Raw genomic sequence first — 22,257 nt, forward strand, 5'->3', positions numbered from 1 at the left:
CAGTGTAACTGCAGAGAACAAGAGGATGCCACACTTTTCAGATGAATTTTTGTAACTCACGGACCAGGAGATTCCCAGCGGAGGAGCCCCACGGGTTGCCAGCGCGACTCTTGTGGCCGACGCCTCTGCGCAGTGGTTCTTGGTACTGAGTAAACAGGACTGGGTCCCCTTTTGGCCGACGTTTGGAGCACCGGGAAGGCAGAGTCACCTATTCAGCTGATTGAAGGATGAACTCAAGAAGGAAACCAGACCGGAAATTCCAGGGCAGAAAAGCACCATCAATCTTAATGCCGCTGTTTTAGCCGGCGCAGTGGGTTGCTCAGATTCCAGCGCTGGAAATCAATAAATTGGACGTCCACTCAGAAACCTAATTAGAAAGTCGGTAATTACAAAGACGACAGATGGATAAATTTATAATGAAGGGAAGAAACCAGCCTAAAAAGGCTGAGAATACCCAAAATCAGAACACCTCTCCCTCTACAGGGGATAACAGTTCCTCATCAGCAACGGAACAAGGCCTGATGGAGAACGAGTGCGTTCCATTATCAGAAGTAGGCTTCAGAAGGTGGATGATAAGAAACTTCTGGGAGTTAAAAGAACTTGTTCTAACCCCATGCAAAGAAACTAAGAACTTTGAAAAAAGATTTGATGAAATGCTAACGAGAATAGACAATATAAGTGAATTAACGGAGTTGAAAAACACAACACGAGAACTTCGTGAAGTATGCACAAGTTTTAACAGCCGAATTGATCAAACAGAAGAAAGGATATCAGAGGTCGAAGACCAACTTAATGAAATAAAACGAGAGACAAGAATAGAGAAAAAAGGATAAAAAGGAATGAGCAAAGTCTCCAAGAAATATGGGACTATGTGAAAAGACCTAATTTACATTTGATAGGTGTACCTGAATGTGACGAAGAGAATGAATCCAAGCTGGAAAATACTCTTCGGGATATTATTCAGGAAAACTTTCCCAACCTAGCAAAGCAGGACAATATTCAACTCCAGGTAATACAGAGAACACCACAAAGATATTCCTCAAGAAGAGCAACCCCAAGGCATATAATCGTTAGATTCACCAGGGTTGAAATAAAGGAGAAAATACTAAGGGCAGCTAGAGAGAAAGGTCAGGTTACCCACAAAGGGAAGCCTATCAGACTCACAGCAGATCTCTCAGCAGAAACCCTACAGGCCAGAAGAGAGTGGGGGCCAATATTCAACATCCTTAAAGAAAAGAACTTTCAACCCAGAATTTCATATCCAGCCAAACTAAGCTTCACAAGTGAAAGAAAAATAAAATCTTTTGTGAACAAGCAACTACTCAGAGATTTCATCACCACCAGGCCTGTTTTACAAGCACTTCTGAAAGAAGCATTACACATAGAAAGGAACAACCAGTATTAGCCTTTCCAAAAATATACCGAAAAGTAAAGAGCATCAACATAATGAAGAACTTACATCAACTAATGGGCAAAACAGCCAACTAACATCAAACGGCAGTAATAAACTCACATATATTATTATTAATCCTAAATTTAAATCGACTAAATCCCCCAATCAAATGACACAGCCAAAACCCATTGGTATGTTGCATCCAGACCCATCTCATATGCAAGGATACACAAAGACTCAAAGCAGAGGGATGGAGAAGGATTTACCAACCAAATGGAGAGCAAAAATAAATAAATAAATAAAAAGCAGGAGTTGCAATTCTCACCTCTGATGAAATGGATTTTGAAGCAACAAAGATCCAAAGAGGCAAAGATGGAAAAGGGATCAATGCAACAAGAAGAGCTAGCGATCCTAAATGTATACGCACCCAGTACAGGAACACCCGGATACATAAGACTTACAAAGAGACTTCATCAATGCTGGATAGATCAACAAGACAGAGAATCAACGGGGATATCCAGGACTTGAACTCAGATCCGGAACAAGTAAACTTAATGAACATTTATAGAACTCTCCACTTTAAATACACAAAATATACACTCTTGTCAGTACCACATCACACCTACTCACAGGTTTAAATGAAATATTGTTTGGCTACTTGTTTGTTATTTTCTTCCCTCATTTTTTCCTGTCTCCATTATTAAGCACAATTATTGGCATAAAAGAGGTTTTCAATACCCATTTTTAGACTGCATTCTAGCCTGAGCAATAAAGCAATACTCCTGTTCTCTCTCCCTCTTCCTCTTTCTTCCTCTCTTTCATTCTTTTTTCTCTTTTGTCTTTCTTATTTCTCTCTTTTTCTTTAAAAAAAAAGTCTCAAAAACTCAGTGAGGAATAGTTAAAAAAAAATTAGCCAGGTGAGCCTGGGCATGGTGGCTCATGACTGTAATCCCAGCACTTCGGGAAGCTGAGGCGAGCAGATCACATAAGGTCGGGAGTTCGAGACCAGCCTGTCCAACATAGCAAAATCTCATCTCTACTAAAAAATAAAAAATGCAAAAATTAACCAGGCATGGTGGTGCACACTTGTAGTCCCAGCTACTCAGGAGTCTGGGGCACAAGAATCGCTTGAACCCAGGAGGTGGAAGTTGTAGTGAGCCAAGATTGCACCACTGCACTCCAGCCAGGACAATTAAGTAAGATCCTGTTTAAAAAAAAAAAAAATTAGCGGGGTGTGGTGGCACACACCTATAGTCCTAGCTACTTGAAAGGCTGGGATGGGAGGGTCACTTGAGCCCAGGACTTTGAGCCGCGTTTGTGCCACTACACTCCAGCCTGGGGGATAGAGCAAAACCCTATCTCAAAAAAAAAAAAAAAAAAGAATAAATAAATAAAGTAATTAATTCTGGAGTTTTCGGCCACTCAGTTTGCAGTACTTTGATATGGCAGCCTTAGGTAAGTGATACACTAGGGCTACCTATGAATGAGTCTTAGAGGGTCAATGAAAAACTTTTTAAAATTTCTTCCTGTTACTTTAAAAATGGTATTGCAAAAAAAAAAAAAAAATCCTTTTATGCCAAATTGTGTCATTAAGTCTTGTGCCATTTAAAAAAGTGCAGGGGGCCGGGGATGCTACTGCGTAAAGCAAGTGATATGCAATGATCAGGTGATCACCATGCTGTGATGTTTACAGTGGCTTTCCTTTGATGGGAAGTGATGCAAATGTATCCAACAATTATGGTTTGGACACCTGTCATTGTTTACATCAAGGAGACTTACGTTGGAAGACGACAACAGAAGGCATATATAACTTCAGATAGCATCTTTTGCTTTTATTTTCACAACTAAAGAGGTCATTAAATGCTACAGGATATAAATCATGCAGTGCCAGTGGTACAACTTGCTGTCCATTCTCAAAATACATTGAGCCATCAGATCATTTTCAAAATCAGGTACAATTTGTAAAGGCTGGAAATTTTCCTGTATTTTGTCTTCCTCAAGACAAAGGTCTTTTCTTTCTTTATTTATTAATTATTTATTTTTGAGGTGGAGTCTCATTCTGTCTCCCAGGCTGGAATGCAGTGGTGCAATCTCAGCTCACTACAACCTCCTCCTCCTGGGCTCAAGCGATTCTCCTGCCTCAGCCTCCCAGGTAGCTGGGATTACAGGCACTCACCACCACACCTAGCTAATTTTTGTATTTTTAGTAGAGACAGGGTTTCACCATGTTGGCCAGGTTGGTCTTGAACTCCTGACCTCAAATGATCCATCTGCCTCAGCCTCCCAAAGTCCTCGGATTACAGGTGTGAGCCACCGCGCCCGGCCAAAAACCTTCTCTTGATGGATTCAACTCAGGTGCTTTAGCCCATTGTTGAGCTGAAGAAGCCATTCCTGATAAACGGGGGGATATTTTGATGAATCACATATTAAGGAAATGGTCAAACTGATTGAGGCTTGGAGCAAAAGAAAACAGAAATCATCTGTCTCCAGGAAGTGGCTTCTCCTGTAGTGTGCAACCGGGTACAGGCAGCCCCTCGGTTCGATTATTACATCCTCACTGTCACTACCAAAGAATCCCTACTTGGTGCACTGCTTTCCAAAAATTTCAGTCAGTGTCTCTAAAATGGTGAAAGGTTTGCTTGGCAAACAGCACTTCTCCAGGGGTAAAAATCATGATGCTCCAAGAATAGGTGAAGCCCAGTGGTGGCAGGTAACCCACTGTCCTGTACTTTGGAGAAGAGAGGCCCTTCGCCATGGTTACTTGATGCTTTCAGCGTGCATGGCTCTCATGGGCTTTGCCAGCAATTCCGTTCAGCATCATGGCCACATCGGAAGCTTTATTCAAAACAGAGCCTCAAACTGTTGCCTTTTCAAAAGGTTTTGTTAAGAAATGGAAGCAGAGTGTGAGGTTTGCTAGCTTTCCAGAGACACGTTTTGAAGTGCTTCACATTATTTTGGGCACAAAAGCTAGATCAGGGAGAAAGCCTACCCTCTTCCCATTTTCATTCTCTTGGTTTTTCTGTGTATTTTTTATGTGTTTGCTATTACATTCTCTCCATATATTTTTCCTGTATCTCAATTTCTTTTTTTTTCCTTCTTTTTCTTTTAGCAGTCTCACTCTGTTGCCCAGGCTGGAGTGCGGTGGTGTGATTTCAGCTCACTGTAGCCTCTACCTCTCAACTCAAATGATCTTCCCACCTCAGCCTCCCAAGTAGCTGGGACTACAGGTGTGCACCACCACATGTGGCTATTTTTTAAATTTTTTTTGCAGAAACAGGGTCTTACTATATTGCCCTGACTGGTCTCAAACTCCTGGGCTCAAGAGATCTGCCTGCCTCAGTCTCCAAAAGTGCCATGATTACAGGGAAGAGCCGCTGTGCCTGGCCTATTTGCCTACTTCTATTTCTCCACATTTCTATATTTTTTCATTTAACATAAGGAAAAGTATTTCCATGTTACTAATCCTTTATGAATATCATTTTTATGGCTGTTTAATGGTGTTCTTATAGACATATCATAATTTACTAAACCACTATTATTGTCAAATCCTTAGAGTGTTTCCTACATTTTAGCTAATTTGAGTTAAGCTGCTACAGTCAGCATTTCTGTGCATCAGGGCTGTCCCACACTTCATGCATGAAGATTTTCCTGACCTGAGATCACTGAGACACTTGTTTGAAACACTGAAATGTAATATCTAATTGCTTTCCATAACATTTGTCCCAGCTAGTCCTACTGTCAGTGTATCCTTTGCACCAAACGCTTCATAAAACTTTTTTCTAGTTTGGTAGTTACATCAATGTATTTTGATGTCTGCATCTATTTCCTTACTAGAGAGAAAAAATACTTTTTCCTGACACATGTACACGAATGTTCATTGCAGCACTGTTTACAATAGCAAAGACCTGGAATCAACCCAAATGCCCATTGATAATAGACTGGATTGGAAAAATGTGGCACATATACACCATGGAATATTATGCAGCAATCAGAAATGATGAGTTTGTGTTGTTTGTAGGGACATGGATGAATGTGGAGAACATCATCCTCAGCAAACTGACACAAGAACAGAAAATGAAACACCACATATTCTCCCTCATAGGCGGGTGATGAAAAATGAGATCACATGGACACAGGGAGGGGAGTACTAAACACTGGGGTCTATTGGGGGGAAAAGGGGAGGGCCAGTGGGAGGGGGAGGTGGGAGGGATAACCTGGGGAGAAATGCCAAATGTGGGTGAAGGGGAGAAAGGAAGTAAAACACACTGCCATCTGTGTACCTACGCAACTGTCTTGCATGCTCTGCTCATGTACCCCAAAACCTAAAATGCAATAAAAAATAAAATAAAATAATACTTTTTCCTATCATTTCTTCTCCATTCTCAAAAATATTTCCCAACTTTGACATTATTAACTAACTTCCTTCCCTCCTTCCCTCCTTCCTTCTTCCTTCCTTTCTTTCCTCCCTCCCTCCCTTCTTCCTTCCTTCCCTCTCTTCTTTCTTCTATCCTTCCTTCCTTCCCTCCCTTCCTCCCTCCCTCCCCCCTCCCTTCCTCTCTCCCTTCCTCCCTCCTTTCCTTTTTCCCTCTCATTCTCACAGTGTGGTTTATCTAGGTGGCAGGGAGAATTGTGCCCCACTAACTGATTTAAAAATTAGTTGGAAAATGAGCAGTCATTGATAGGTGACTGCAAGCTAACTCCACACGCACATCTGGGTGTGAAGAGAAAGATAAGCAGACGAATCTGAATAGTTTTCATTGACTCAGCTAATAACTAACTACAGCCTTGTTAGTTTACTGTAAATTCCATTCCTTTTAACCTTGTCCCATTTCTCCACAACAAGGGAAACTGTAAGGATAGAAACTGCTCGGATCATGCCTCGAGGCAGATGTTCGTGGGAGGAGGGGAAATGGGGCAACACAGACTTTACAAGTGAGATCTTCTCAGTTTCCCTTTCAGCACCTCACAACGTCCATCTTGGCATCCTCATCCTCATGTTCAGCCCCCTCTCCATTCCCTCAAGACCTTGCTCTCAGTTTGTCCTCAGGGCTGCAAGTCATCTGACACACTCACTCACGTGTCAGTAGTAGCTGGGTTATCTCGTAAAATGCAACCTGCAAACAAGACTGTTCATTTACAAATTTATAACAGTAAGTATTTTTTTTCCAGCAATAAGAATCGGACATCTTCTTCTCAGAGCACTTCCTTTCCAGGTACTTGAGAAGCCAAATCAATCATCAGAGGGTGTGTAGAGCCAGGTTCTACAGTGAGAGGTGCTTCAAAAGAATCGGCATGTCAGTGGTAAAATAATCCTGCCCCAAGGCCAACTACATCTCTCTAAGGGATTAGCTAAGGGACAGTGTGCCTGCTGCACCTGCACTGCTCCCTTTTTCCCACTGATTTATGATGTCACTTCTATCGTGCTCCTTAGTTGTATAGGGGCTTGGATCTATTCTGATCCATTTATCTAGCTTAAGCCAACACTTTGCTATTTTAGTTATTATAACTCTAAAACACACTTTTTTCTCTAATATATTACTTCTCTTAATTTTTTGTCATTTTTCTGTTCCTCAAATTCCTTTTACCATAAAATATATTTTATAACTTACTTTTTGTATTAATTTTAGAATTAGTCTGATTTGATGAAAGAATGCTATTTGGATATTTTTGGAATTGAATTAAATTTATAAATTAATTTAGAACATACCAACATTATTACAACATCAATTCATCTCATCTATGAATGTGCTGTATCTCTGTTGATTTTATTCTCTCTGTCCTTCGTAACAGTTTATGATTTTCTGCACAGAAGAGTATCTTTTTGCTATTTGCATACATTTGTTGTTGGTATTGCTCAGGTATAGGAGCACCTTTCCTTTTTTAATGGCAGTGTTGTAATCAATGATCCTTCTGAACTTTCTTATTAGTTCTATTGGTTTACATGTGGAATTTCTTTGATTTTTCTATGCTGATAATTATGTTTTATGCAAATAATATCAGTCCGTACTCTTTCTTTCTAATCCTTTTGTCTGACTCATTTTCTTTTCTTATTACATTGGCTAAAATCTCTAGTACCAAAAAAAAAGCAGGATGTGTAAGCATCCTTTTTTTTGTTCCTGACTCTGCAGGAATGCATCTAATGTTTCAACATTAAGTGTGAGGTAGAGTTTTGATAGATATTCTTTATTGGGTTGAAAATACTTCCTTCTACTCCTAGTTTGCCTGGAAAAGCTGTTCTTGATTAGTCATGCTATAAGTTTATCCATTTTATTTATCTTTTCAAAGCACCAATGTTTTCTTTGTTGATCTTTTCTGATTTTTGTTATTTTTTAGTTCATTAATTTATGCTCATATTTTGATCATCAACTCCCTTCTATTTTCTTTGGGTTGACTCTTTGTTCTTTGTTGTTGTTGTTTTCTTTTAGCTTCTTCTTTTTTTTTTTTTTTTTTAGATGGAGTCTTGCACTGTCACCCAGGCAGGAGTGCAATTGCAATGGAGCGATCTTGGCTCACCACATCTTCCAACTCCCGGGTTCATATGGTTCTCCTGCCTCAGCCTCCCGAGGAGCTGGGATTACAGGCACACACCACCACACTTGGCTAATTTTTTGTATTTTTAGTAGAGAAGCAGTTTCACTGTGTTGGCCAGATTGGTCTCCAAACTTCTGACCTCGTAATCCACCCACCTTGGGCTCCCAAAGTGCTGGGATTACACGCGTGAGCCACCGCACCCAGCCCTTTTAGCTTCTTAAGATAATAATTTAGCTCACTTATTTTCAATGAATGCATTTAAAGCTATAAATCTTCCTCTAAATAGTGCTTTAGATGCATTCCACACATTTTTAATGTAGTAGTTTTATTATCTGATAGTTGCATTTCATTAGGAAACTTCTGAATATCAATGTGCTACAAGAGGCACACATGCAAACCTCAGAAGAACAGGTATCTTGGATTTGCAAGAACTTCCTACTGTTTTTGCAATTCTGTCCAGCCCTGTATATAAGATTTAGTGAATGACAGCCATTATAACTTGTTGCCTAAGGCCCAGAAATAGGGACTGCTTATAATCTTTACCCCTCTGGAAAAAAATAGAGGACTACTCAATATATCCATAAATATCTGGCTGGTGTGCAGTTCTTTCACCAATAATGTATGTACCACAAAGACATAGTCATTGCAGTCATTAGCCTGACAACACCTTTGTCACCGCACAAGGAAAATATATTATACATTTATATAGACATACAAGAGTTATACAATCATTACTATTATTATAATTTGCAATCGTTTTTAGTTTCCTGTGTCTCAGGCACTACGCTTAGTAGTTTTTATTTACTGTCTTGTACAAGCCTTCCAACAATCACATAAAGATAGAAATAAGTACTATTCTTATATTACTGATTAAGAAATGAAAGCTTAGAGAGGTTAAATAACGTACCCAAGGTGCTGCTAAGCAATTGAGTCAGTGTTAAAACCAGGTCAACCCATTTCAGACACGTGCCGTTATTCACTAACGCTACTTACTTGCCCCTTCCTGTCCTGCAGGATAAGACTTTGCGATAAACCATCACATGAGGACATGTAGAGAAAATGCTAAGAACAGAGGCAGGTTGCTTAGAAACCAAAAGTATATTAATAACAGATACTAATGAACTGATGATCGACGTGAGAAAGGGAGAGAGAGGGAGAGTCTTCACCTATCTAAAGCCAATCTTGTTAATTTTGCCCTTACCCGTTATTCTCAACTATTGTTTATTTCTGTTGCATTGATTTCTCCATTTCTACTGGATCATTCCTATCAGCACACATATTCCAGTCTCTTCCAGCTTAAACGAAAAAACCAAACTCCTTGGATTCTTGCCATTGCCTTACGTTTCTTCACTCCTTCACAGTAAGATTCCTTGAAAGCATTGTCTAGAGTGCTTTCTCCCTCCCCTCTGCACCCTTAGTCTCTCCTCCACCCACTCCAACTAAATTTCTGTACCCACAACTTCTCTGAGACTGCCCTTGTCAAGATCATTGATGCTTTTGATCTTATCAATCCCATAATTTCTTTACTGATCCCTCAGTAGGATTTTGATAGAGATGAACAGCTCTCCTTCTTGAAGTACTCTCTTCTCTGTTTCCGTGATACCATTCCTCCAACTTCAAAAGCTGCTCCTCCCTGTCTTTGCTGGGTCCTTTCCTTGTGTTGAGTTCCATCATGTCAATACCATCTATAAGTCAGTAATTACACATCTTTAACTCTAGCTCCATTTTCTCCACTGAGCTCCAGTCCTCTTTTTCCAACTTCCAACATGATGCACACTTTGAATGTCTGTTAGGCATTTTACACTCAATCTAAATCTGATTTCAATTTTGCCACTAAATCCGTTGTGTCCCAATAATCTCTACATCACCACTGCAACCACAATCCATCAACTCCTCAAGTCGGAAACACTTGAGACACAGTGGATTGCATAATGGGTTAAGACACGACTGTCCCCCCCAGTTGGAGGATTATAAATCCCCACCTCATTTACTTTGGGCAATATGATGCCGGGAAGTAGAGATTAGAGTGAAGGAACCATGAACCAAGGAGGCAAGAAACCACTATTCCCCTGGATCCCCCAGAAGGAACCAGCCTGGCTGACACCTTGAATTTCAGGCCAGCAAGACTGATACATGGACAATTTGTTCAGTAAAGTACTTGCAATGGATCAAAATACATAAAATGTATTTTGAATCCGTGAGTTCACAATAATACAAAATTAGCATGTGTCACCATTATTAGATGTTATGCAATTAATTCAAGAAACCACATCTGATACTTCAGCCACGTGAATGCCTGTGCAAAACTTAAATCAATTTTGAAACTTGTTAATTGAATCCTTTGTCATTTGAATTATTTTAAATGGGCCAGGCATGGTGGCTCATGCCTGTAATTCCAGCACTTTGGGAGGCGGAGGCAGATGGATCACCTGAGGTCAGGAGTTCAAGACCAGCCTGACCAAGAAGGTGAAACCCTGTCTCTACTAAAAATAGAAAAATTAGCCAGGTGTGGTAGCAGCTGCCTGTAGTCCCAGCTACTCAGGAGGCTGAGACAGGAGAATCACTTGAACTCAGGAAGCGGAGGTTTTAGTGAGCTGAGACTGCACCACTGTACTCCAACCTGCACTCCAGCCACTGCAATCCAGCTTTTGGGTGATGGAGCAAGACTCCATCTCAAAAAAAAAAAAAGAAGAATTAAATTGAATGGGCCAGGCATGGTGGCTCACTCCTGTAACCCTAGCACTTTGGGAGGCCAAGGATCATTTGTGGTCAAGAGTTCAGACCAGCCTGGTCAACAAAGTGAGGCCCAGCTCTAAAAAAAAAAAAAAAAAAAAAAAAAAAACTAATTAGCCAGGTGTGGTGGTGCATGCCTGTAGTAGTAGCTACTTGGGAGACTGAGGCAGGAGGACTGTTTGAGCTCAGGAGTTCCAGGTTACAGTGAGCTATGATCATACCACAGCACTCCAGCCTGGGCAACAGAGCAAGACCCTGTCTAAATGTATAGTAAGTGTCTTACATAATAAATCAATATGTGGAATCTTGTCGGAAGTGAAGGAATATTTCTAGGTAAACTTACATTTCTCAACTGTATTAGTTTTCTATTTCTGTTATAACAAGCAGCCACAAAATGAGTTATTTAAAATAACACAAATTTATTCTTTTACAGCTCTGGAGGACAGAAGTCCAAAATCAGCCTCACTGGTCTACAGGCAGGGTGTCAGCAGGCTGGTTCCTTCTAGAGACGGCAGGAGGTATCCCTTCCTTGTCTCCTTGGCTCACGGTCCTAACAGTCCAGCTCTGCTTCCAGTCCTCACACTGCGTCCTCTCACTGTGACCACTCCTATGTCCTTTTTATGAGGACCTTGTGCTTACATAGGTCCTCATAAAAAGGTCCTAAACAGGACCCACCCAAACAATCCAGAATACTTACCCCCTTTCATGATCTTCAACTTATCACATCTTCAAAATCACTTTTGCCATCTAAGGTTGCATTCACAAGTTCCAGAGGCTAGGACATGGACACTTTAGGGGCAAATATTCAGCTAACACACCACTTATATTGTGTGTAGATCCTGATTTTATTTTGAAGTGTGCCTGAAAAGAAGAAGTGCCCATGATGGGGAGTGTCTGTTCCTACAGAAATGAATAGCACATGGTGCAGCTGCGGATGGGGTGGAGGAAGGCCAGCCTAGAGCTCACCCAGCACCCAGCCTCTGCCTTGGGCAGCACTGACCTAGGCTTTGGTAGTCCCACCACTGAAACAGCCAAGAAGATATGTTTTTTAGTTTGGTTGTTGTTGTTTTTGAGACAAAGTCTTGCTCTGTTGTCCAGGGTGGAATGAAGTGGTGCCATCTCAGTTCACTACAACCTCTACCTCCCAGGTTCAAGCCATTCTTGTGCCTCAGCCTCCCGAGTAGCTAGGACTACAGGCATGCATCACTGTGCCCAGCTAATTTTTGTATTTTTAGTAGAGACAGGGTTTTATCATGTTGGCCAGGCTGGTCTTGAACTCCTAACCTCAAATGATCCACCCGCCTTGGCCTCCCAAAGTGCTAGGATTACAGGTGTGAGCCACCGCACCTGGCCGAAGATACATTTTTAAAGAAAACATTACAATTCTTTTAAAAAGGTATCTAGTTGATGGTTATTGTAATTCAGAGAGCTAACTAACTTTTCCACTTTTACCCTAACTTTTCAGGTCAAGAAAGCCAATTGAGTCAATAATTCTCAATGAGTATTAAGGCCTTAATCTTCTCAATTCAGTTATTTGTACAACACCTTTATAATTTTGGCCATATCTACAAGTTGCCTGTACGATTACTTACTTCCCAATTTCTTTTAGATAAACTGAAACGAATTCATTTTAAAAGGAAATTTTATGTCATGATCATAAGTGAAAATCAGTGTCACTTCCATAAACTAATGATAAAAAAATACTTTATAACGAAAGATTTTTAAAGTCCACGTATCCTCTAAAGTGATCTCACTCACCATTCACAGTCTATGGGGCAGTGCCAGGAAGACATGACTCTCACGGATGGTCCAAGCCACCATCAGAATGTGGTCAGCTAGTTTGCTTAGGCTCAGCTGACAGTTTAAAACCATGGCCAGAGAATGTAGCATGGTGGTGGGGGAGTGCTGAGTGCCGGGTACCAGGATGCTGCAGGGACCATGCCTCCCTGCCCTTGCCCCGTGGCACTCACAGCCTAGTGGACAAACAGTTAATTAAGCATTTACATTATGATCCTTGCGGCTAAGAGGCATTCCCTGTCACCTGTCAGTGCCAGTTTAAATACATGCTTTTTATTTTGATCACTCTTCTGTCTGACTATTGGATATTTGCTGAGCCTTAAAAAATGGTAAATGGTCTCCACTTACTATTTTCTCCAAAGTAAATCTGGAAAAAAACCAAAATGAAGCAGGGCCCTCCAAGGAGGAACCATCCTCAGAAAAATCATTAAACTGAGAACAGAGGTGTCAGAGTTGCCACAAAAAAGAAGAACCATGTTGTGTCACCATAACAGGTGAAGGCACTGGAAAGGCTGCTGCCTTAGAACAGATGGCTCCCTGGAGGCCATGGGGAAGAGTGAGTGGGGGTTGATGTGTGGGAGGAAGCACTGCATAGAAACTGCCTTAAAATGGAGTGTGTTCTACTTTCTCAGGTGTGCTTTCAAATGACCACCCCACCCCAAGAAAATTCACCCTAAGGCCAAGCATATGGTGGCTCACACCTGTAATCCCAGTGTTTTGGGAAGCCAAGGCAGGAGGATTGTTGAGGCCAAGAGTTCGAGACCAGCCTGGGCAACACAGCAAGACCCCTACCTCTACAAAAAAAATTTTTTTATAGCTGGGTGTGTGGTGCATATCTGTAGTCCCACCTAATCGGGAGGCTGAGGCAGGAGCATCACTTGAGCCCAGAAGTTAGAGGCTGCAGTAAGCTATGATCAAGCCACTGCACTCCAGCTTGGGTGACGGAGAGATCCTGTCTCTTAAAAAGAGGAAGAGGAAGAAAAGGAAAAAGAAAGAAGAAGAAGGAGGAGGAGGAGGAGAAGAAAAGGAAGAAGAAGAAAAGAGGGAGGAGGAGGAGGAGGAGGGGGAGGAGGGGGAGGGGGAGGAGGAGGAGGGGGAGGAGGGGGAGGAGAGGGAGGAGGAGGAGAAGAAAAGAAAACCCAGCCAGCCAATCCCAGGATTCTTATCCTGGGAAAGTGTCTTGCCCTTCTGTCCCAGTGAGAATTAGAGGAGAAGAATGAGGAAGGCACAGCAAACGGTGCTGCCACCATCCCAACACATACACAACCTATGTTTCTATTGTAAAAACAGAACAAAGCTATTGACTTAACACCATAAAACTACTGAAGCGGCTGATATGTATGAAACACTTCAGGAGTGGTTTTTGTTTGTTTAAGTAGCGGTTATTTGACTAAATTTAACTGGACAGAGGTCCTCCACATTTCCCCAGAAAAACCAATGACAAATATACATGCAGCATAAAACCTTCCCAAAAAACTCTTTTCTAGGATGGAGAGAAAAAAAGAGTAATGGCTTAGTTAAATGTATAAAGATAAATCTATTTAAATAGAAGATTATGTGTTTATATATTTTAGAATGTAAAAAGCTACCTCTTGCATCTGGTCCTTGAATTCCTTATGTGTCAGGGGACAGTAAGCCCAGATGTAGCATCCCACGGAAGCCCAAGCTCAGCTTCCAGGGGCTGGAGAAATGAATTTAGGATGTTTGCTTCTAGAACTTGTAAACTAAAGTTCTAGAATAAAATAAAATCCTAAGCCCTCATCAGACTGAACAGACCATCTTTTGGCCAAGAGGTCCCCAGCATAAATTTGAAAACTGAGTTCTTGACCATGATGGGATGGGGGAGTCAGACACACTCCTCCTCCCCCTCCCTCAGGAGCCATGATTACGCTTTCTCCCGTAAAGGCTAAACATAAAGCGGTTTCTTTCCTTCTTCCTTCCTTCCTTCCTTCCTTCCTTCCTTCCTTCCTTCCTTCCTTCCTTCTTCCTTCCTTCCTTCCTTCCTTCCTAGGCTAAACATAAAGCGGTTTCCTTCCCTCCCTCCCTCCCTCCCTCCCTCTCTCTCTCTCTCTCTCTTTTTTTTTTGAGACAGAGTCTCACTCCATCACCAGGCACCAGGCTGGAGTACAGTGGCATGACCTCGGCTCACTGTAACCTCCACCTCCCGGGTTCAAGCAATTCTCCTGTCTCAGCCTCCGGAGTAGCTGGAACTACAGGCGCACGCCACCACGTCCAGCTATTTTTTTTGTACTTTTAGTAGAGATGGGGTTTCGCCATGTTGGCCAGGATGGTAGCCATCTCTTGACCTCGTGATCCACATGCCTCGGCCTCCCAAAGCGCTGGGCTTACAGGCGTGAACCACCTCGCCCGGCCAAAGTGGCCTTTTCAAAGCCTTCATTGGTGTTTCCGCCATACCACCCAGACCACGTCTGATCTCAAAAGCTTCCACGGGCGACTTCAACCTACCGCCTCATGCTGGCCTGATGAGAGCCCACAGACCTGGAATGATTCTGGCCATTGCATGGAGGACGCACCTGGTGAGGGTTTTCTTGCCCTCTGCTTCTCCTTTTGAAGTCTGAGGGCCGAAAACTCCACCCTCAGATTATGCTAAAGACGCCATTTTTCCTGCTTGGGACGGATGAAGGCGCGTGAAGCTCAATTGCGCATGCACACGTTTCTCCTTCATAAATATTCATGACTCTTCCTATAGCTTATTGAATATGTATATTTGGCCTCCCTGCTCTGCATAAATTCCTCTTCCCTTTTGCCCTCCATCAGAGTATCTGTTTCTGCTTCCTAGCCTTTCAGAATGGCTACCCTGCAGGCTGCAACCCTTTATGAGAAATAAATCTCTCCTTTCCAAATTTATGAACCTCACCCCTCTTCCGTTGACAGATTCATCCCCCAGTGCTGAGTTCTGGGTCCTGGCCCATGAGAATGCCAAGTCAATGGAATCACAGGCAGCTTCTTGGTTCTAGAGTCACAGGTCACCTAGGCTGCATTTTGCAGAGTGGAAAAATAACTTGATCAGCCCAGGTCAGCAGAAGCATTGCCACAAAACATTTTACAGGACTCTTGCTCCTCCTAGAATAGGTAAGGGTTGAAGCCACAACCCTGTAGTCAGTTTCTGTCTCTGTCTGCCAATTAGTAAACTGGGCCTCCCCGGTAATTGTGATCTCAAGGTAAAGGCTTAAGTAATTGATGATGTTGTCCTCATTGGGGGATCTTAGCACATCAGAAGATGTTGAGAAAGCCAAAATTCACCTAGAGTCTGAATTAATCACTTTGTCAAGAACAACAAAGGCTCTCTGCTTTGCTAATAATCCCAGATGAGGTAGCAACCCTCAGTTAAATAAGGAAACTGTGGTGTGTTTAATTAATGTTTCAAAGAGCTCAGCCTTGCTTTTTTCCATGCTTTATTTTTATGAAAATGGAAGGGAGTGAAGGCAGACAAGTAATTCTAAAATTCTCAAGTTCAGGAAGAGTGAAACCTGGCTTCAGTAGAGTTCACAGAAAAGGATCTAGGGGCTCTGGTGGACCACAAGGTCAGAGTGTCGTTGCCTGGGTCAAAGGAAGTCAGTCCCAGTGTACGGCTCCAAATGCTACCTTGTGGTCTTAGTACTTCCCCTTGCTCCAGATACAGCTTCTGGGATGCTAAAACCTCCCACTTCCTCCCAGCGCTGCTAAAACAGCCTTTCTAGGCTGTAGCTCAGAAGCCAGCTGCCTTCTAGCCTGCTCTCTGGCTGACATTCTGATCCCAAATTGTCTTTCATGAGGCCCACTTCCCCGGGCAGCTCAAGCCTCCCCAGCCTCCTGACACCCTCCACTCTGCTTGACTTTCACCTCATCCCTCTCTCTACTTCCCAAAGCCCCAGGCCAGCTCACGCCTGGCACCCAGTCACACTGCAGGCTTCAACTCAAGACCATCGGGCCAAGTTGAATTGAATATGTATATTTGGCCTTCCTGCTCTGCATAAAACACACAGCGCCCCAGGTCCTGTGTGTTTAGAATGGGAGTTTGAACACATTGCTGTGTTGGTCTGATCGCAGCTACACAGTTATCTTTCAAAGGACTTTGATACCTGCCTTAGTTTGTTTTCTGTTGCTTATAACACAATACCTGAACCTAGATAATTTACAAAGAAACAGAATTTATTTCTTATAGTTATGGAAGCTGAGAAGTCCAGAGCTGAGGAGTTGCATCTGGTGAGGGCCTTCTTGCTGGTGGGGACTCTGTGCAGAGTCCATTTATGATAGCTCTGCCCTCATGACCTAGTCACCTCTTACAGGACTCACCTCTCAGCACTGCCACATTGCGGACTGAATTTCAACATGAGTTTAGGAGGAGACAAACATTCATACAATAGTAGCACCCCTAAGGCCACCTGAAAGTCAATGAGCAGGATGGGAAGGTGTGAAAGCTACTTAATTCAGTTCAGAGATACTTACAGAGTGGACATCACACAAAAATGAATAAGATACATTTTGGCCTCCAGAGAGCTTATCCTACAAAAAACATAGGAGAACTAGGGGGTTACCTTGGACTTGGGGAACTGAAATAACTGCCTTTCACATGCTTCTTATCTTGTCTGATAAACTCATATGGCTTCTAAATCAATCGCCATCTTTGAAAACTCATGCTATCTCCGACTCTTTCCTTTAATCCTCATCTGCAGTCAGTCTCCAAGTCCTGTCAATTCTGCCTTCAAAACATCTCTTGAGTGAGTTGTTCATTCTTACTCCTAACTGACACTGCCCTATTTCAGGTCATCATTGTCTCTCCCTTGGGCATAGAGTTTTCAGTGGGGTCCGGAACTGCCTCCCAGCCTCTAGCTTCTTCTGTCATCCTCCAATCAGTCCTCCATATCAATGCCAGAAGAATCTTGCTGATATGCAAATCTGACCAGGTTGCAGCCCTGCTCAGAATTCTTCCTTGGGTTCCTGTCACTTTTAGTTCAAGCGCTGACCTCCTTTATTTGGCACCTAGGGTCTTTGGTGATCTGGCCCCAGACTGACTCCTAGCCTCACTATAAGTCATCTCTGTCCCTAATTTAGACTTGGGCAATCTTGCGTGACTCACACATTCCTAGTTATGCCACATCGTTTCACCCTTCTGGGCTTTTGCCCAGGCTCTTCTCTAGGGCCAAGACCAAGGTGAGGCAAGAACACAACTAGGGCACAAAATTTAAGGAGGCCCTCACTCTCAGGGCTGTACAAGTGCCGGGCCTGCTCTTGTGCAACGCTGAGAGTGAGGACCTCCTTAAATTTTATGCCTAGGTGCCTGCCTCCTTCCCTCACCCTTGTCCCAGCCCACTCTCCTCTGCTGGTGCATCCACTCTTTCTCCACTTGGCAAGGCCAGATTGCTCTTCAGCTTTCTACTCAAGGGCTGCCTCCTCCCAGAGCCCACCCAGACTGTCCTGGGCACATGGAGACGTTTTCCTTGGCCACTCAAAGAGTTCCACTGATTCCCAGCTGGGGATGATTGCCAATGAAAAGCAGGAGAACAGAGTGTATTGTTTGTAGGAATCTAATCCTGCCTACATTCACTATTTACTGTACCTGATTCTGTTTCCATCGTGAGGGCTTAGTCATCTGCAGTTAATCCTTTGTTTTTATGAAGTCCTTAAAGAACTCTTGAGAATTGTTGTGAAAGAGGGACATCTGCCTCGGGTGAACCCCAACAGATAAATTAGAGCCCACAGGGGTCAGCCGGGGCTGCTCCTGACTCTGGGTCCTGCGTAATAGAAGGAAACAGTTACGGGATGTTTCCTGTGAGCCAGGAGCCCTGCTAAGTACTTCCCACACATGAGCTCATTTACTCCTCCCCACATTCTGTGTGGAACACGCTGTTATTGTCATCTCCATTTTGCAGATGGGAAAACTGAGGCTCAGAGAGATTAAGTAACTGGCCCAAGGTCACACAGCGAGTATGTAGCACAGCCAGGATTCAACCCCAGGCTGTCTGGCTCTGGAGTCCATGCTCCTCACTGCCAGGCTCTACTGTCTCTCGTTTTGCATTTGCAGAGCAGCCGATTGCCCAGAATCCAACCTGTCTGTAAGACAGGAGATGCGAAAAGCCCCTCTTTGTTCAAGTCTGTGGGTGAAGGGCTCTGAGGCCCCTGTGAAAAGGCAGATGTCATTTTACAGGACTCTATCCCCAGGGTTCAAATCAGTTGATTAGAATAGCCACTAAGTCAACAGGGCTGACTTTCCGAGTGGCCCGTTCTTCTGGGTTTGGCCTCTTGCCTGCTCCCTGCAGCTTACAATCCCTTCCATTATTAGAGTCCCTGGTCCTGGCCCCAGTCCCAGCCTGTCTCAGCACCTATATTAGTTCTCCACCGCTGCGTTACAAAATGCCCCCAAATCTAAGTGACTAAAGACAGCAAACGTTCGTTTTCTGACAGATTCGGAGGGTCAGGAGTCTGTGAGCAGATCAGGTAAATGGTTTGGTCTATGCTCGCTTATGGAACTATGACCTGCCTCTGCCATATGAGCCTCTCTCTATAGCGCTGCTCAACACGGCAGCTGACTTCCCTAAAGTAAGCAATCCGAGGGAGAGAGCGAGCCCAAGACAGAAACCCCAGTCTCTAATAATCTAATCTTGGAAGTGACATACTGTCACCTCTGCTGTATCCATTGGTCATGCTAACTGATCCTGGTACAATGAGGGAGGGTGCTATGCAAGGCTGTGAATTCCAGGGCAGGGATCCGGAGGGCCCTCTTGGAGGTTGTCTACCACATCACCTGTGCTCCAGTGTGAACAAATGTGATAAGATTACATCCTTTTCCCAAAGTTTCACCTGGGGTGTATCAAGCTGGTTACTAAGCCTCATAACATCTGTAAGCTATTCCCTCCTTTGATTAGATATTAAAACAATGTAGTTGTTTTGTTCTTTATTCCATAAAAATATATTGAGTGCCTACTCTGTGTCAGGCATTAGCCCCGATGTCATTGTACGTCACTGAGATAGTACATAGGATCTGCTATGCTTTTACTGGAAAAGAAAAATCAGGGAAACTTCACACTGGGGTGGCTAAAAGTGGATTTAAAAACTTTAGAAAACTGTATGTTTAATAACAGCTAACATTTATTATTGAGCACTTGCTATAGGCCAGGCATTGTATTGACCCACAGAATAAAATTATAAACACGCTTTATAAACATCATGCCCTGTAATCTCTACCAACATTCTTGTTGCGTCCATTATACAGATGGAGAAACTGAGACTTAGAGCCTGGCCACAGGAACTGGTCTCTTGATCTGTCTGAATGAAGGCCTCTGGCTTATCTATCAAGTGAAGATGATTGCTGCTAAGAGATAATCAAAGACCAGTGGCTAAACTTACTGAGAGTTAGGTCAAGACAAAGATCTGGGGATTACAGTGTCAAACATGATGCAATGGGATGTTTTGGCTCAGTGAGGCCAACAGGGCAGGAGACCGGACAAGTTTCCCAGGGCTTCTCTAACAAATTGCCACAAATCGGGTGGCTTAAAACATCAGAAGCGATCCTCTCATCATCCTGGAGGCTAGAAGTCTGAAATCAAGGCAGCAGCAGGGCCATGGTCCCTCTGAAGACACGAAGGGAGGCTCCTTCCTTGCCTCTGTCCAGCTCCTGGTAGTTGCTGGTAATCCATGGTCTTCTTTGGTTTATAGATGCATCACTCTGATCTCTGCCTTGCTGATCACACAGTGTTCTCGCCTGTGTGACTACATCTACATATCATCTTCCCTCTGTCCATCTCAGTGTCCACATTTCACTCTTCTTATAAGGACACCAGTCACTGGATTAGGGACCACACTCATCCAGTAGGACCTCATCTAACTTGATTCCCTCTGTAAAGATCCTATTTCCAAATCAGGTCACATTCCGAGGTTCTAATGGACATGAATTTTGGGGGGAAACTCCTCAACCCAGTGCAAAGACCATCAGAACTGGCAGAAGTCCCTGGAAGAGGCCCAAAGAATACCCCACATGTGGGTGTGGGTGGGGTCTTCCACACCACCCTAGGGTTACGGAGATTGTGAGATGGAGAGGAACAGACCTTGATGAAAAGAAGACACTCATTCAAAAACATCTTTTTTCATGTCGCACTTTGTTTTTCTGTTTTGTTTCTGCTACTTATTGATTACACTAACTAGGCCATATTTTAGTTGTTTTACTCAGCACATCTTTTTTATAGGAAAAAAGAAAATGGAATTTTGTGGCTGATTCTGGATTGCAAGAGTACCTCCCTGTTCAGATTCCAGAGCAACTTCCTGGAGGCGAGTGGACAAACGTGCAGGATGAGAAGGAGCATGGAGGCAAGACAAGTGTCTCCTTTATCTTTGAGAACCCAAGTGAAATTCACCATGTGTAATACACATGGTGAATACAGAGATACACCCTTTCCTCCGACAGCCACTAGCCAGCACCAAGGGGTGGTTTCCAGAAGGGCAAGAGATAAATATATGTTTTCCTTAATAACCCAGAAGGCCTCCAGCACCCATGAGAATATTTAAAACAATTCTGGAGCTATTTATGTTTTCAGCCATATTCCTTTCTTGGCATAACAACATCCATAAATTTACTGCTCAGTGTAGAACAATGAATTTGTCCTAAGTAATACAGCTCACAATCTACAAGAGTGTCCTCTGGTTGCAGTATTTCAGGACATGGTGAACAAGCTGTGCTTTCTGCATTCAGGCTTCCCCTGATCTTCTGGACTTCAGAATGCCTTGCCTAAGTCCTGTTTTTCCAGACTGGAGTCGAAATGTCAGGGCTCCGCCCCATTCCATCCCCCAAATCAAGTCTTTGCCCTTCCTACAGTGTGCTAGGGCTCCATTATCAGTCAGACTCTCACCTCTATTGCTTATTTGGCTAGAAATTCCTAGGCAAGTCCCCTGGCTCAGCCCAGGACCAACCTGAGCCCCTACACTGAGCTCTGGACCCTGCTTCAGCACTCTTGGAGCTAGGTCATCACTCCATAAGCAAGGTCACCATGACCCACCATGTCAGTGTCTCAGCAGGCAGATTCTCCATCACTATCCATTGTTTCTGTTTTTTGGTTTTCGGTTTTTTGTTTGTTTGTTTTTGATTTTTTTGGAACAGGGTCTTTGCTCTGTCTCCCAAGGTGGAGTGCAGTGGTCCCTTCTCAGCTCACTACAACCTCCACCTCCTGGGCTCCAGTGATCCTCCCACTCCAACCTCTTGAGTAGCTGGGACCACAGACACATGCCACCGCACCTGGCTAATTATTGTATTTTCCGCAGAGATGGAGGCTTCCTACGTCATCCAGGCTAGTCTCAAGAATTCCTGGGCTCAAGTGATCCTCCCACCTCTGTCTTCCAAAGTGAGCCTCCCAAAAGGATTATAGGTATGAGCCATCAGGCCTGGCCTGTTGGGTTTTTCCCCAGAGAGTCACTGTTTTTACTTATAATAAAAATTAATATGTCCATTCCCTTTATGTTTTTGTTCATTTATTTTTTGTTATGGTTTTATTTTGTCTTGTCACTCGTGGCTTCTAGATTCTGCTTTGCCAAAGATCAGAATCCAACTGTGTGATCTTGAAGCACGGGGTAGAGTGAATCACTGCTCCCAGTGCTTTATGCCCCATCTGTATCAAAATGCTGCATCAATGTCCTTGGCTCCACATAGTGGACATTCTTCTTCTCCAGCCCATTAATGTTAAACTTGGGCATGTGGATTGCTTAGCCAACAAAATGCGGGCAGAAGTGACCTTAGTGGTTTTCAGGCTGAGGCCTTAATATTATTGTTTTCTTTTACATTTCTCACATTCCTGTGACCTGATAGGAGTAACACT

At 43.2% G+C, this 22,257-nt stretch overlaps 1 protein-coding gene across 5 annotated transcripts in view; it reads right to left on the reverse strand.

Annotated features, from left to right (window-relative positions):
- The window catches only part of TBXAS1 (thromboxane A synthase 1), a 185,324-nt gene that overhangs the window by 148,175 nt on the left and 14,892 nt on the right, over nt 1–22,257 (reverse strand). For 3 of the 5 annotated variants that reach the window (XR_013524216.1, XM_035254597.3, XM_035254596.3), the window contains exon 1: nt 14,921–15,094. The exons of 1 other annotated variant lie outside the window; for it this stretch is intronic. Coding sequence is in view for 2 of the 4 variants with exons in the window: in XM_035254596.3 (XP_035110487.3) it covers nt 14,921–14,977 (57 nt within the window). In the remaining 2 variants the exon portion in view is untranslated. Of the gene's footprint in view, nt 1–14,920; nt 15,095–22,257 lie in introns of those variants that run through there. One more of the 5 variants, XM_035254599.3, reaches the window with a different exon arrangement.

This window comes from Callithrix jacchus, chromosome 11 (genome assembly GCF_049354715.1).
Source record: "Callithrix jacchus isolate 240 chromosome 11, calJac240_pri, whole genome shotgun sequence".
NCBI classification, from domain to species: Eukaryota; Metazoa; Chordata; class Mammalia; order Primates; family Cebidae; genus Callithrix; species Callithrix jacchus.